Below are 16,750 nucleotides of genomic sequence, written 5' to 3'. Positions count from 1 at the left end.
CCAAATGGTGTAATTTCTCTCTGGTGTGGTTAGTTGACGGGAGTAAAAGGCACAGGGATGAAGGTGGTCTCCCACCGGTTGTAAGAGTACAGCCCCAATTGCCACATCCGAGGCGTCCGCTTGCACAACAAAAGGGGTTCCAGGATCTGGGTGCTGTAGAATTGGCTGGGACGTGAATAATTTCTTTAGTTGCTGGAACCCTTTCTCTGCTTGATCAGTCCAGCGGAAGGGCTGTTTTCCACGGATGCAGCTAGTGATTGGGTCAGACCAGCGGGCAAAATCTGGAATGAACTTGCGGTAATAGTTCGCGAACCCCAAGAAACGCTGCACCTCTTTCTTGTTAGTTGGCGCCCGCCATTCCAATACTGCTGAAACCTTGGCTGGATCCATGGAGAGCCCTAGAGGCGAGATACGGTAACCAAGGAAATCTACCTCTTGTAGATCGAAAGCGCATTTTTCCAACTTGGCATAAAGTCCATGATCTCGCAAACGTTGTAACACCATTTTGACATGGTTCTCATGTTCTGATTGTGATCTAGAAAACACCAAAAAATCGTCCAGGTAGATTATCAAGAACCGATCTAGATAGTCCTGAAAAATATCATTGACAAAATGCTGGAACGTTGCGGGGGCTCCGCATAATCCATAATTCATAACTCGGGACTCGAATAATCCGAATTTAGTCTGAAAGGCAGTCTTCCACTCGTCCCCTTCTCTGATGCGAACTAGATTATAAGCCCCTCGAAGATCCAGCTTGGTGTAGACCTTGGCTCCTCGAAGTCGGTCCAGTAGATCCGAGATTAAGGGCAGGGGATAACTGTTCCGCTTGGTGATATTGTTCAATGCTCTATAGTCCACCACCAAGCGTAATTCCCCTGACTTCTTCTTCACAAACATCACTGGGGAGGCGGCTGGGGATTGAGAGGGTCTGATGAATCCCTTGCGAAGGTTTGTCTCTATGAATTCCCTGAGAGCTTCTTGCTCCGGTTCAGTCAGGGAGTATAGGTGCCCTCGCGGGATCGGGGCCCCCTCCACCAAGTCAATGGCACAGTCATAAGGTCTATGTGGGGGTAATTTCTCGGCTTCTTTTTCATTGAATACATCCCAATACTCGGAGTACTTCTTGGGCAGGGTGATGATGGGCTCGGTCTCTGTGGCATGGCAGACCTTGGCTACGAGGCAATGGTTTTGGCAATACTTTGAAGCAAACTGTAGTTCTCTGTTGGACCAGGAGATGCTTGGGTCGTGGAGAGTCAGCCACGGGATTCCCAAAATCACAGGGAAATGGGGAACCTCGGTAACAAAGAAAGAAATCTCTTCCATATGTTCCCTTATCCACATCCTGGTGGGTTCTGACCACTGGCTTACGGGCCCCGTCTTGAGGGGGCGGCCGTCTATGGCTTGCACCACACGGGCATTCTTGAAGTCATGATATTGTAATCCCAGAGAGTCGGCATACTCTCTGTCAATGAAGTTGTTGGTGGCTCCGGAGTCTATCATGGCGTGGATCATGACGGGTCCCCTTTTTGCTGACCACAAGGTGACCACTAGAAGGAACAGGACTCCGGTTGGCGGCTCTTGAATGGGTTTCCTGACCGGGTTGGCGAGCCTCTCTACGCCCGGTCGTTGGCTTCCCCCGCCGGCTGTGTGCCAGCCGCCTCAGACGCCTTCGTCTCCGTGGAGGACGCCGCCGCAAGACGGGCGGCGGGCTTCCCTTTGGCTGGACACTCTCTGGCGAAGTGGCCCCCATTTCCGCAATACCAGCAGAGATTTAAGCGTTGGCGACGGGCCTTCTCGGCGGCATCTAACCTGGGTCGCACGTTGCCCAACTGCATCGGCACCTCCTCGCTCCCTCTGGGGTATGGGGTTGGTGGTGGGGGTCTCCACACTGGACGCGGCTGGACGCTGGCGGGAGCGGGGGGTTTTGCCCCAGCTCTACCGCTCTGACCACGTACCCATTGTTTCCTGTTGGCAATCAAGACTTCAGCCCGTAAACATTGGTCAATGAGTGCTTCGAGGGACTGGGGAGGGTCCACCTTGGAGATTTCTTCCAGCATTTCAATGTTGAGACCCTCCCGAAATTGTCCCCTGAGGGCTACATCGTTCCAGCCGGTGCTGTGGGCCAGCACTCGGAACTCAGCTATGTACTGGGACATGGGTCTGTCTCCTTGAAAGAGGCGCCGGAGTTTATGGCCGGCTGCCTCCAAATTGTCCTCGATTCCCCAGGTCTCCTTAAGGTGATCCAAGAAGCGTTGCGCTGTTCTTAGGTGGGAAGAGGCTTGATCGAATAGGGCCGTCGCCCAGCTGGCCGCTGGTCCGTCTAGAAGGCTGTAAACCCACGCCACCTTGATGTCTTCTTGGGGAAACTCGGCGGCACGGGCCTCTAGGTAAGCCTGGCACTGGCGGCGGAAAACTTGGACCTTGGAAGCTTCTCCAGAAAACTTAGTTGGCAACGCCATGGCCGGGAGGCGGACTCCGCGCTCCCTCAATCCTTTTATTTCTCCATCCTGCGCGTTGAGTCTGTCACGGATGCGATCCACTTCATCTTTGCTGATGGTGTAGCTGAGCGGCTGCCCAGCCGGCGCGGCTCCGGTCGACATTCTGGCCTTGGTTAATTGGTGCTTATGGGTGGCGGAGTCAAACTGTCAGGACCCAGGCTGCAAAGGCACCAATAACCAAACACAGAGGCCAGAATCTATCTAATATCTTTATTGAAGGAATATATAAAGTTAATAAAAGCAAGTATATGAAATAGTCCAAAAGCAGACCTTTCAGGAAAGGTCTAAATTAGTCCAAAAAAGCGATGTCTAATATGAAATATTAAGGTTCAAAGTTGTAATCCAATAACCGAAACACTCACTTTGCCAGGCAAAGTGAGGGGAGATGACAAGGTCCCTTAGTCCATAAACTTGAGCAAGGCTAGGAAATAACTTGATACTTGAAACAAGGCTTAAAACGTGGAACAAGGTAACAAGGAACAAGAACAAGGTCCGTGGAAAAACTTGGTAAAATCCGTGATACAAGGCAATGTTTAGTCCTGGGAAACAAGCAAGGTCCGTAGGTAAACAAAGGCAGAAACAGGAGCGAAGGCTGGAAAGCAGGGCAAGGCTTGAGCAGGAGCGAGGCTTGAAACGGAGCGCGCTGTCCAGACACAACTCGCTCCGGAGGTTGACGAATTGACTCCGCGAAGTTACTTCGCGGGTAAATCACCTATATAGAGTCTAACTTTCCCGCCGAAGCAGTTCTCTGGGAACCAGAAACGAAAGCTAATCTTTGAGACCAGATGTTTGCCTCCTTAAGGATTCTCACGAAAAAGCAGACTTAATTGGCTGAATTCTTGGCTGCTATCCTCGCACTCCTGCGCGAAGCAGCTTCCAAACTTCTCTGTTGTTTACAAAACTCATGGCGGGAGAACACAGGAGAAGTGGGCTCCGGATTTGTTTGACATACTTCTGGGTCACAACTCTCTTGCAGGTGCAAGGTTCCCAGATCTGCCTGGGAAAGATCTGGCTGGGAAGATTCCAGTTCAGACTGGGAAGGTAAAAAACCCAAGTTTTCTTCATCATCAGGCATTACAGTGTCATAAGCAGGACTACAAGGCCCATGAGTCATCACAATTTGGTGGGAAGTCTTAGCATTGAACAGTTGTGTTGTTAAAGTGCGAAGTATGGAACCTTGCGCAGATGGTTCCATTTGGTGGGAAGTCTTAGCATTGAACAGTTGTGTTGTTCAAGTGTGAAGTATGGAACCCTGCGCAGACGGTCAGTCAATGCGACTTAAGCAACGTGCAATCATTGAATTCTTGAGAGCAGAAGGCGTCACCCCAAAGGAGATTCATCAGAGAATGCAAGCGGTTTATGGGGATTGTGTTGATGTGAGTCCTGTGCATCATTGGGTGAGTTAAGCAAGGTCACTTCTGCATGATAGCCTTTGAAATATTTCAGGGTGGTTCTCTTATGCTTACTCGGTCTTCTTTGTCCTCAGTGAAACATACCCTATATACTCATGTATAAGCCTAGAAATTTTGTTCCCAAACTAGTCGACTTATTCACAGATTAATACAAGTAATTTCCATTATTAAAAAGGAACCATCCCTTTCTCTGGGTAGAGTGGCAAAAAGGCAAGAGCATAATCTATCCTGGAAGAACTTAAATGACTCCCTCTATTCTCTCCACTGTGGTTTTTCTAGCCTTTTGGGGTGAAGAAATGCCAAGAGTGGGCAAGGATAGTATTGGTGCCTTAGTCTCTCCATGGAATTACCCTCGTCATATCAAAACCCATTATTTAGACATGAAAATCTCCTTTTGACTTGTGCATGTGGTTGACTTATACATTAATATATATGGTAGCTATTTCCTTCTTAGGGCTTGGTTTTCAGATCTTTTCCCATCTTGGTCATGCTCCTCTGTGTGCAGTGGTTGGAGATCCTGATTTACGTACAAAGGCATCGATGGCTCAGAAAACTTCTCCAAGAGGAACATACCTTGGGGTGCCAATCGACTCTGGTTTCTTTCTAGAGAAGAGCAGGAAAAGGATTGATGGGGAAAGAAGAAGTGAGGAAAAACATCCCTAAGAATATCAGTTTACATCACAGAAGGCTTGGACAAACAGAGCCATACTTTGCGTCACTCAAACTATCTATCTAACCCTATTTCTACTGCCCGCTCTGACTCTCCAGTGCTAGGTATTGTTGCACTTTCGATACTTATAATTCCTGATGAATTCTTAGTGGCAAAAGATGGCCCAAAAGAACACCAAATTCTCACTGATCTTGGAGGCTAAGCAGAGTCAGTCCTGGTGTGCTTTGAAGGGAGATCTCTAACAAATCGCAGGTATTGTAGGGTCTATTTTGTTCAGAATAGCAACCCATTTCTGATTGAAAGATGTATCTAGTGTGAACATCCCGGGGGGTTTAAATAACCTTAGACCTCTGGGTATTCTATTGGCTTTTATATACTCAGCCAAAGTGGATGCATGTAGATCCAAACGTATTTCCCTGCATTTAAGTTTTTCATATTCTTCAAAAGAAACTTGCTTATTAGTATCAGTAGGTTCTTTGTTGTCAAATAAACATCTATCCTTAATCAATGAATCTTTGAAAGCATCATCAAAACTTGTTCAGGCCACTCTGCCATAGCAAGCAAAGCTTGTAAAGTACCAAAAAAAAGGCATAGATTTCTAGACGAAGCTCCTACAGCATGAATCTTTTTGGATTTTCACACTCCAAACGGAACATCCGAAGGGGTTGAACAATTCCAACTCTTATGATTGTTTCTTGTAAAGATTTATAGTCTTCCTTTAAATGTGACTCTGGAGTAACAGCAATTACATTACTTTACAACCACCTGACCATTGTGCTTGCCATTTAAGAGTGAAATTAGTTACTCAGCTTTATACTCACATTGGAATCAAACTGTTTGCAGAGTATGCATGTTTAAAACTTAGATCTTTCTGTGAGTATGACTTTTACATTATCTTTGTTGTGTATGTCTCATGTAACTATATGTATTGTAAATAACTGGTAGCCACTATATATGTTTCCTATAGGATCCATATTTTTTAAAAAAAACTCCAAAAAAAAACTGCAAAAAGGACTACAATCCACCTGATGAAGACTCTTGAGTTGAAACCGGTTGTGGTTTTGCAGTCTACTATCCATAATAAAGAAACAAGAACAATCATTATATATAAGAAGAGGACTCAATTTGTGTTTGTGGAACTTTTTTTTTTCGTGTCAGGAGCAACTTGAGTCGCTTCTGGAGTGAGAGAATTGGCCATCTGCAGGGATGTTGCCCAGGGGACGCCCGGGTGTTTTTGATGTTTTTACCATCCTTGTGGGAGGCTTCTCTCATGTCCTCATGTGGAGCTGGAGCTGATAGAGGGAGCTCATCCGCACTCTCCCCGGGTGGGATTCGAACCTGGCAGCTTTCAGATCAGCAACCCAACACTCAAGTCACAAGGCTTTAGTCCGCTACGTCAATGGGGTCTCATGTGGAACAATCAAAGAACTAAAGAACATTTATTGTTTATGAGAAGAGGAGTAAATCCATCCTTCAAGAGAAAAATATTGTTTCTACTGTGAATGTAACAGTCCTTTGTTTGATTGTTTAACAACGCCTTTTGTATCTGTTTTCATATTGATGTATTGAACTAAATTTAGGTTTAATGATTTCTGTATTACTGTAATAGTGGATACTTGTCTTTGTAGTTCCAGGGAACCCATTTTCTTTTTTTCTTTTTTTTCTTTTTTCTTTTTTGTTTTTTGTTTTTTAGGGTCTATTTTGAGAAAGGAACTGGCCACCTCTCCTTTCTTAACCTCCTGAAATCCATGAAGTCACCATAAGTCAACAACCAACTAGAAGGTACATACACAAGATCTGACCTTGGTGACGTTTCCACAAATGATGCAAGCTAGAACTTCCAGGTGAAGGGAAAGGATTCCTTTGTTGGATTGTCACTCCCAAGATGCTGGTAATCCAAAAAGAAGAGGTTTCCCCAAAGTCAAAAATACTACTAAAGCATACCATGTGTTGTAGGCAATATTTCAGAAACAAAACCACTTGTGCATATTCCTTGCCTAAGAAAATCCTATGAATTTCAGGCAGTCACCGTAAGTGGACAGATGACTTAAAGCAATGATGGGCAACCTTTTGCGCTTGGTGTGCCAAAATTCACCAAAAAAACCTAGCATGACTTGAGTGGTGTGTCACTTCGAGAAAAAAAAACATAATTTCACAATATGTATAGTTTAAATAACAAAAATGTATAATTGTAATATATAACTGTATTTAATAAATCAAAAACTATTTACTACCATTATTTCCATGTACAACAATCTATGGTACCTCTTGCAGTTTCCATGCTGATTTCTCTCTATTGTAGTTTCAATGTAGTCATGAATAATGAATAATATAATAATAACTAGCTGTGCCCGGCCACGTGTTGCTGTGGCGAAGTATGGTGATATGGGAAATAAAGTATTGAGGAATTGGTGGTAGTTAAGGTAAAGGGTCCCCTGGGCTGAGTGGGTTGCTAGGCAACCAAGTGAACAGAGCTTAGCCTTCTAACTGGCAGCAATTGGATAAAAACAATTATTCCTCTCCCTCTAATTAGGACTTTATTTTTATTGTTTTCTTTTTGTTGTATCAACCTAGAGGCATGGATGAGGGGTTGTGCTGGCAAGTTTCGAGGTTGTGGGGTGTTTACTTTTGTTGTTTTGTCCGCTGCCGTGATGCCATCACTCTTTTATATATATAGATATAATATTAATACAGTAGAGTCTCGCTTATCCAACATAAATGGGCTGGCAGAACGCTGGATAAGCGAATATGTTGGATAATAAGGAGAGATTAAGAAAAAGCCTATTAAACATTAAATTAGATTATGATTTTACAAATTAAGCACCAAAACATCATGTTATACAACAAATTTGACAGAAAAAGTAGTTCAATACAAAATAATGCTATGTAGTAATTACTGTATTTATGAATTTAGCACCAAAATATCACGATGTATTGAAAACATTGACTACAAAAATGCGTTGGATAATCCAGAACGTTGGATAAGCGAATGTTGGATAAGTGAGACTCTACTGTAATATGATAATATACTACAATAATAATATAATAATAGAATGATATAATGATAACGTGTGTGTGTGTGTGTGTGTGTGTGTGTGTGTGTGTGTAAATGTAATGTGCATAATTCCCATGGAGTAAACAACAAAACCACTGGACCAAATCACACCGAATTTGGCCACAAAAGACATCATCATCCAATCAATCTGCATGTGGCAGCAAAAATGGCTAGGCGTGTTAGTGCTGACATGCGTGTCATAGGTTGGCCATCACTGACTTAAAGGCTCATACAGACACAGACACACAACACCACAAGAAACATTCCCACTGCTATCCTATACATCTCCATTTGGGTTTTAAACTCTTTCATATAAAAAAGCATAGCCACAGACTTTTCCAGCAACTTAATAATGTTTAAGTTCAACAATTTAATGATGTTATAGATAACTAGAACGGCTGCAGCACAAATATTTATTCAGCAACATCTCATTTTCTGGATACGCTCTCTTATGGTGTAATGGGAATAGAAGCGTAGGTAGCACACAGTTTGCTCACAGCAGGCACATGCTGAGGCTGGCGTTTCTCCCAAACAGCAAAATTTGTTGTTATTATGTGCCTTCCAGTTGGTTCTGACTTATGGCAATCCTATTCTAGGATTTGCTTGGCACGATTTGTTCCAAAGAAGAGTTGCCATTGCCTGCCTCTGAGGCTGAGAGAATGTCAGTTGCCTAAGGATTATTATTAGTAGGATGATTATGTTTATTATGTTTGTTTATACCCTGTTTGGGTTGCTGTGAGTTTTTCGGGCTGTATGACCATGTTGCACAGAAGCGTCAAAGGGGTAGGATAAAAATGTCTGGCTAATCTAAATGAATTCAAGTCTCCAGGGGGGAAAAAACTGGAGCAGATCAATTAAGAGGCAATCTATAAGCACTAAAATAATGTGATCATTAAAAATCAACATGATTTTCTCAAAAAAAAAATCTGATCTCTGTTTTATATGGAGTTATAAAGCTTGGTAGACAGATGAAATAGTGTGAATTTCACTGACCGAAAGGTCATGAGTTTGAAGCCAGCCCGAGTCAGAGTGAGCACCCGACCATTTTTTAAAAATAGCCCAGGTCATTGTTGACCTAAGCAACCCAAAAGATAGTTGTATCTATCAAGTAGGAAAATTTAGGTACCACTTATGCGGGGAGGCTGATTAAACTAATTTATAACACCATAAAAATCGCCCTGCAGCGTGCAGAAAAGGAATGAGGAAGCAATCCATCAAAGGACTTGGTGTCACAGTGGATGATGAAGCAGCAGCTCCCCCTGTGGCCGGAATCGAGTATACCCTCAAGAAGCCTGGAAGCTGGAGAAAGTTAAAAAGCCTCTGTGTCTTTGTCTCTCTCTGTCTGTATGTCTAATGGCATTGAATGTTTGCCATGTATGTGTACATTGTGATGCGCCCTGAGTCCCCTTCAGGGTGAGAAAGGCGGAATATAAATACTGTAAATAAATAAATAATAAAGCTTGATGCTACTTTAACTGCCATGGCTCAAGGCTGTGAACTCATGTTAACTAAGGTCTTTAGCCGTCACTTTCAAGCTCTTGACCCCTAGTCTTGACAAGCACATGGTACCAATGAGGCCATGGACTTTCCACTCTTAAAGTTTCTATTTTTGAAATTCAACTTGAGGAAATAATTTTCAGCTAGAAAGCTTAATGCATGGTGACTTAGATGCCTCCAGGTGCCTCCTTCCACCCTGCTGAGATATGCAAGGAATGCAATGGGTCATTATTTGTACGCATTGAAACCAATGGACCCAGATACACCCAACTGGAGAGAGCTGGTTCGGGTGAGCAAATGAGTGATAATGTTTTAGCAATATCTCATCCAAAATGAGGCCCACCTCATTCTTTATCTGCTTAATTCTGCTAAATTGCCCTCACCGAAAGGTCAACTGTTGGGATTAAAGGTGGAGGCTTTGTTTGTGTATTACTATTGGTATTGTATGGTTCTCCAGCAGATCCTCCCAACCTCACGTGGTGGGACAGTTCCAAGACCTATAAAGCAACGCCAAAAAGAAAGGATGCCCCATTTTCTGCATAAGCTTTGCATTTAACAACAATGAAGGTTCTTCTGATCTGTGTCTTGGCTGGAAGCTTCTTCATAGAGCCAAGTAAGTCATTCAGATGTTTTGCCTCTAGTGGCATTCTCTTTAAGAAACTCAGCTTCATCAGGCATCTTTTTGCAGAAGTTGCTTGTCTCCTCTGAGAAGGACCTCCCAGCTATTTCTCATGTTAATATGACTCTTATCTCTACTGTTCTGTCCAATGTTTTGAGATCATGGGGTCGGAGAATAACTTTCCATTGGTCCCACGATCATCAGAGGGACATTAGTGGACATAAGAGAAGCTGGGTTGTGAAGGGACTAGTCAATCTTGATCCATTGACTGCTAAAGAATAAAAATAGCTATAGTAGAACTTGGGAAATTACCTTTTTTTACTATATTTTCCAGAATCTCCCGCCCAACCAAGCTATAGGATGGGAGACATCTTGATAGTAGTACATGTGAAAGGGATCTAGGAATGGTTGCATGTTTTCTGGGCTGTATGGCCATGTTCTAGAAGTATTCTCTCCTGACGTTTCGCCCACATCTAGAAATCTTTGCAGACTACTAGCTGAACATGAGTCAGTAGTGTGATGCAGCCACTAAAAGAGCCAATGCAATTCTAGGCTGCATCAATAGAAGTCTAGTGTCTAGATTAAGGGAAGTATTATCCTACTTTGGTCAGACTTCAACTGGAGCATTATGTCTAGTTCTAGAATGGCCACCACCATTCAAGAGGAGATGGATAAGAATTCAAGTCAAGAAGAGAAAGGCAAATGTAAGATACTACACTTAGGCAGATGCAGGATGGGTGATGTCTGGCTTGACAAAAGCCCATGTGAAAAAGATCTTGGAGTCTTCGTGGCCAACAAGCTAAATATGAGTCAAGAGTATGATGCAGCAGCTCAAAAAGCCAATGGGATTTTGGGCTGCGTCCAAAGCGGGATAGTGTCTAGACCAGTGGTCCTCAACCTGTGGATTCCCAGATGTTTTGGCCTTCAGCTTCCAGAAATCCTACCAGCTGGTAAACTGGCTGGGATTTCTGGAAGTTGTAGGCCAAAACACCTGGGGACACACAGGATGAGAACCACTGGTCTAGACCAGCGGAAGTCATGATGCCTTGCCTCTCTATTTGGCTTTTGTCAGACCTTTTTACCTTGAATACTGTGTCCAATTCTGGCAACACGGTTCAAAAGAGATATTGACAAGCTGGAAGGTGTCCAGAGGAGGGCAACTAAAAGGATCAAAGGTCTGAAGACCATGAATTCCTATGAGGAGCGTCTTAAAGAACTGGGCATTTTTAGCCTGCAGAAGAGAAGGTTGAGAGGAGACATGAGAACCATGTATAAATATGTGAAAGGGTGCCATAAGGAAGAGGGAGCAAGGCTTTCTTTTTGCTGCCCTTGAAACTAGGAATTAGAGTCATGGGTTCAAATTATCAGAAAAGGGATTCCACTTGAATATTAGGAAAAACGTCCTGAATGTAAGAGCTTTTCAGCAGTGGAACTCCCTGGCTTGGAGTGTGGTGGAAGCTCCTTCCTTGAAAGCTTTTAAACAGAGGCTGGATGGCCATCTGCCGGGGATATTTTGTGCATTTCCTGTATGGCAGGGGGTTGGACTAGATAGCCCATATGGTCTCGTCCCATTCTATTATTCTATGATTCTATTATTTTAAGCTGGAAGGCATTTGGGGCGAGGGTAACCAAAATGGCCAACATCTGGAAGCCAAGCTCTGTGCGAAGTGGCTTAGGGAACTGGGAATGTTTTTCCTGGAAAAGAGAAGGTGAAGCAGGGACATGAAAACCATGTTTTAATATTTAACGTGATGCCATATTGAAGAGGGGGCAAGCTTGGTTTCTGCTGTTCTAGAGACTAAGAGCAATGGATTCAAGCTGCAGGAAAAGATATTTAACTGAAACATTCGGAAGAATGTCCTGATGGTCAGAGCTATTTGATAGTAGGATACGTTGTCTGAGAGCAAAGGAGACACTGGATAGTCATCTGTCAGAAGTCTTGGATGTTGTATTTTGTATTTTGTGTCACACCTTGAGTGAGCTGGCCCGAGTCCTGGGATATAAATAAAGTTGTTGTTGTTGTTGTTGTTGTTGCTGTTGTTGTTGTTATATAATGTCTTTCTGCATATCAGAGGACTGAACTGCATGGCCCTTGGGGTCACTTCCAACTCAATGACTTTGTGAAGCTCTTCCTACTATTTAGTCAGTATCTCCTTTTTCCTGCAAGGCAGAAAGAGGTTGGATTGGATGGCCTTTGGGGTCTCTTCCAGCAATATAATTCTAAAATTTTGGGGATTGTGTCTGCAGAAAACAGAATTGAGCATTTCACAACATCTGTATTCAACATGGGGCTGTTGTGATTGTTGCATGTTGTGCCCGATGAGCATTGTGGCCAATGTGCAACAAACACACATCAAGATCTCCAAACACAAAACTGAATAATAGCTAAGGGCTGTCGATGTGGATTTGAGAAACTATGTGCTTTGAGAAACTGGCCAACATCTTTGCAAATAACTTGGAGTATTCTAGACTCAGCTTTTGCCAACCTAGTAGTTCAAAAACATGCAAATGTGAGTAGATCAATAGGTATCGCTCCGGCTGGAAGGTAATGGCACTCCATGGAATCATGCCAGTGGCCACATGACCTTGGAGGTGTCTGTGGACAACGCCGGCTCTTCAGCTTAGAAATAAAGATGAGCACCAACCTCCAGAGTCAGACACGACTAGACTTAATGTCAGGGGAAAACCTTTACCTATTCTAGACTGCCTTTGATACAGATGAAATTATGGAAGATAGACCACAATATAGAATTGCCTCCCTTATCTGGGAAATCTGTCAGCCATTCATGGGCTATTCTTTTCATTTTTGGAATCTTCTTCAATCGTTTCAAATGAGACTGTTACTTACAGTCATCTTTGATTTTTGATATCCAGAATTTTATGGGCTTTTATAGTTGGCATGCAACAGTATTCATCATTTGACAGTTGTTTGATGCTCAACGCATAAAGGGGGGGGGGTGTAAAGCTGGACCGTGCCTGCTAATTGAGATGAATCGCGAATGCATCCCTGACAGCATCGGAAAGACGGCACGCAGCGAGCCTTCGCTAATTGAGATGCAATGGTCTGGAGTGAGAATATTTAACAGCCAGAGACTTCATCTCTGGCACCTGCCAGAATCAAAAGGAGAGGTGCCAAGCGAGTCCAAATCGCGCAGATCTCGCATTTGAAACGTGGCCAAACTTCAAACGCTTGCAACGTTTGGTGTCAGCTCCAATCCAAACAGAATGGAGAGTGGGCATAGAAATCAGGCCCCGAGGACTCGCACGTGCCAGGGAAGAAGCGACAGGGAAGGAAGGGTTGTCGTTCCTCCAGAGCTGCAATCTGGGCATCTATGCGCATGCAGCTATGTCCAGAAGGCGAGGCATAAGATAGAACCCCCTTCCTTTTCTTCTTAGCACGCCATAAAAACTCAGTTGCCCTACAGCCATGTTGTGCAATGTGACCCTTCTAACCTCTTTGTAACCTCAGTCCCCTTATTATTTTTCCCAGTCTTAGATTCAAATATAGTCGTTCCTCCACTTTGGCAGTTTCCAGTTTTTGCAATTTAGTGATTCGCAAATTTGATTAAAATGCTTTCTCTGGGAATCTTTAGAGTCTCCTGTGTGATTTTGTGGTCAGCTTCCAGTAGACGACAGCCATAGAGTCATGCTGGAAGACCTAGAAATTCCTAAAGAGTGTTTTCTTGGGTAAAAAATAGCAATAGAGACAGGAAACAAAATATTATTACCATATTATTATTATACAGACTTTTCACTTTCATGTGGGTCCCAGTGATGTAAAGGGCCAACTGGAATCCTTTTGAGGGACCTTCACCTCCCCAACTTGCAATTGCCTGATCTATATAATAATAATAATAATAATAATAATAATAATAATAATAATAATAATAATAATAAACCAGACAGCATTTGGAAACAATAGACATTGACAAAATTACGATCTGCCAACTGCAAAAGGCCACCCTACTGGGATCTGCACGCATCATCCGAAAATACATCCCACAGTCCTAGACACTTGGGAAGTGTTCAACTTGTGATTTTGTGAAACGAAATCCAGCATATCTATCTTGTTTGCTGTGTCATAATAAAATAATAATAATAATAACAATAATAATATTAATTGATCCATTGGAACTTATGCCTCAAGGACCACCTCCCAGCAGCAAAGAACTGGTGGGATCACAAACCTGCAAAAGTATTGGAAAATGAGCACGCAAAGATACTGTGGGACTTCCGAATCCAGACTGACAAAGTTCTGGAACACAACACACCAGACGTCACAGTTGTGGAAAAGAAAAAGGTTTGGATCATTGATGTCGCCATCCCAGGTGACAGTCGCATTGACGAAAAACAACAGGAAAAACTCAGCCACTATCAGGACCTCAAGATTGAACTTCAAAGACTCTGGCAGAAACCAGTGCAGGTGGTCCCGGTGGTGATGGGCACACTGGGTGCCGTGTCAAAAGATCTCAGCCGGCATTTGGAAACAATAGACATTGACAAAATTACGATCTGCCAACTGCAAAAGGCCACCCGACTGGGATCTGCGCGCATCATCCAAAAATACATCACACAGCCCTAGACACTTGGGAAGTGTTTGACTTGTCATTTTGTGATATGAAATCCAGCATATCTTTCTTGTTTGCCGTGACATAATAAAATAACAACAATAATAAAAACTTTATTTATATACCGCCCTATCTCCCAGAAGGGACTCAGGGCAGTTTACAGCAATGGTACAGACATACAGTACATAAAAAAATAGAAGTACATTATTGCACAAACATAAAAATTTACATTAAAATAATAATCAATAAAATCACAGCAGCTTCCAATTGGGGGTCAATAATGCCACAGGTTAACATGGACCATGATCTGGAAAAGATGAGACTGTACAGTATATTTCAGGTAGTTCTCAAACTTTGGTCTTCCAGAAATTTTGGACCTAGTGAAGCCAAATGTCTCTTATTTCAAGTTGACGTCCCTTATTTGACAGCCAGAGAGCTTGATCCTTTTCAGGTTCATGGAAATAAATGGCAACTATTCAAAGACAACACTCCCTAGGATTGTCAGTGTAGTACCAAACATGACTCCTTATTGGAATTCATTTTGTTAGTTTTGGTTCGGTTCTCCAATCAGTGAAGGTCATTTTGGATCCTGATCCTTTCCTTTGAAATATTAACTAAACCCCTGCTTTGGTGCCATGTCCAAATTTGATCAGTTTGCCTTCTATTCCGTCATCCAAGTCATTTGACAAAGATGTTGAATAGCCCTGAAATAATAAGTTTATTATTATTTCAAGGCCCAGGACAGAGCCCTGTGGCACCTAAACAGTCACTTCTATGCAGGATGAAGGAGCCATTGAAAAGCATCTGTTGGGTTTGGTCACTCAACCAATTCCAAATCCATCTAATAGTAATATTAAATGCATAGCTTTCAATAACATCAACAGAGTCCAAGCCTAGGTCTCGGGTTTTGGTCCAGAAACCTCAAAGGCTAGAGCAATCCTGAACCAGCAACTCTATTCTTATGTCTTAGTTGTCTTCTAGAAAGGCATCTTTGTTCCTCTTGTAAAGTAGAATCCCTTCCCTGCTTCTCAGATTAAAACATTTTCTTCTCTTTCAGCCGGCTCATTGAGGTGCTATACATGCAACACCCAGGTCAACAACGCCAACTGCCAAGCAATGGTAAATTGCGAGGGGAATGCAAAAGCCTGCAAGACCGACGTGGTTGGTAAGACAAAATCATGAGCATGCCACTCATCCAATTCTTTTTTTCTTTTTAAGGTTCTGGACTCTGTTGTAGGTTGAGGTTTATAATGTTGTTTTCCAAGCATGTTCATCTACAGTATTTCTTTCATCCCTTGTTCTCTGTTATCAGATTGTATTAGTTTTAAAATGCAGTAGTTGTTGTCATTGTTTCTGACTTGTGGTAACACTAAAATGACCTTTTCTTGGCAAGATTCGTTCAACAAGGGCTCACCTTTGCATTCACCTGAGAATGAGAGAGACTTGTCCAAGGTCACCCAATGAGTTCAGTGACTGGGAAAGGATTCAAACCTTAGTCTCCAAAGTCCAGAGGTGCATCTACACTGTAGAATTAATGCAGCCTGACACCACATTAACTGCCATGGCTCAAAGCTATGGGAGGTGTAGGCTGTTCACCTTCTTTGCTAAAGAGTGCCGGTGCCTCGCCAAATTACAACTCACAGGATCCCATCTCATCGATCCACAGCATTTAAAGTGGTGTCAAACTGCATTCATTCCAGAATGTAGATGAATCCCTTGAGTTTTTTCTTTTCCCCAAAACAAAAGCCATCACTCCTCCCAAACAAGATAGGCCTGCATTTCTCACTAAGGAGGTTTTGCTGTGCCATCATCCACCAAGCAATACATTCCCTAATAAGCAGTTTTCTCATATTACACCAATTCTCTATGACATATATGAACATTAATGTGTATGCAATGTAGTGAATATAGCAATAGCTGAATATATATGGAATACGACAAAATAAAGAAGCATGTTTGGCCACATTAGCCAATGTAGCACATATACATAGCAAAAGCACATGGCAGAACAACAGAGCATGACAGGAGCTTAGGATAAGATCTTGACTATGGCAGAGTAATAGAGAGCATGGCAAGACCTCATTGTCCAAATTCCCTATGAAATATATGAACATTAATGTGTATGCAATGTAGTGAATATAGCAATAGCTGAATATATATGGAATACAACAAAATAAAGAAGCATGTTTGGCCACATTAGCCAATGTAGCACATATACATAGCAAAAGCACATGGCAGAACAACAGAGCATAACAGGAGCTTAGGATAAGATCTTGACTATGGCAGAGTAATAGAGAGCATGGCAAGACCTAAAGATAGGATCTTGACAGATCATTGTCCGGTTTCACATGGTTCTTGGATCCAAATTGATCTTAGAAGGACAATGGAGGCCACTCCAACATCCCTGCTTCTCACCTCTCCGTATCTCCTT

The 16,750-nt window shown here is 42.8% G+C and overlaps 1 protein-coding gene across 1 annotated transcript in view; it reads left to right on the top strand.

Annotated features, from left to right (window-relative positions):
* Nucleotides 1–16,750, top strand: part of psca (prostate stem cell antigen) — a 66,577-nt gene that overhangs the window by 48,438 nt on the left and 1,389 nt on the right. Inside the window, exons 2-3 of the mRNA XM_062979944.1 lie at nt 6,274–9,745; nt 15,377–15,484. Of these exons, the coding sequence (XP_062836014.1) occupies nt 9,694–9,745; nt 15,377–15,484 (160 nt within the window). The 5' untranslated portion in view covers nt 6,274–9,693. The remainder of the gene's footprint in view (nt 1–6,273; nt 9,746–15,376; nt 15,485–16,750) is intronic.

The sequence above is a fragment of the Anolis carolinensis genome, chromosome 4 (assembly GCF_035594765.1).
Source record: "Anolis carolinensis isolate JA03-04 chromosome 4, rAnoCar3.1.pri, whole genome shotgun sequence".
Taxonomy (NCBI): domain Eukaryota; kingdom Metazoa; phylum Chordata; class Lepidosauria; order Squamata; family Dactyloidae; genus Anolis; species Anolis carolinensis.
The sequence above is the reverse complement of the archived record's forward strand: the minus strand, read 5'-3'. Positions and strand labels throughout refer to the sequence as shown.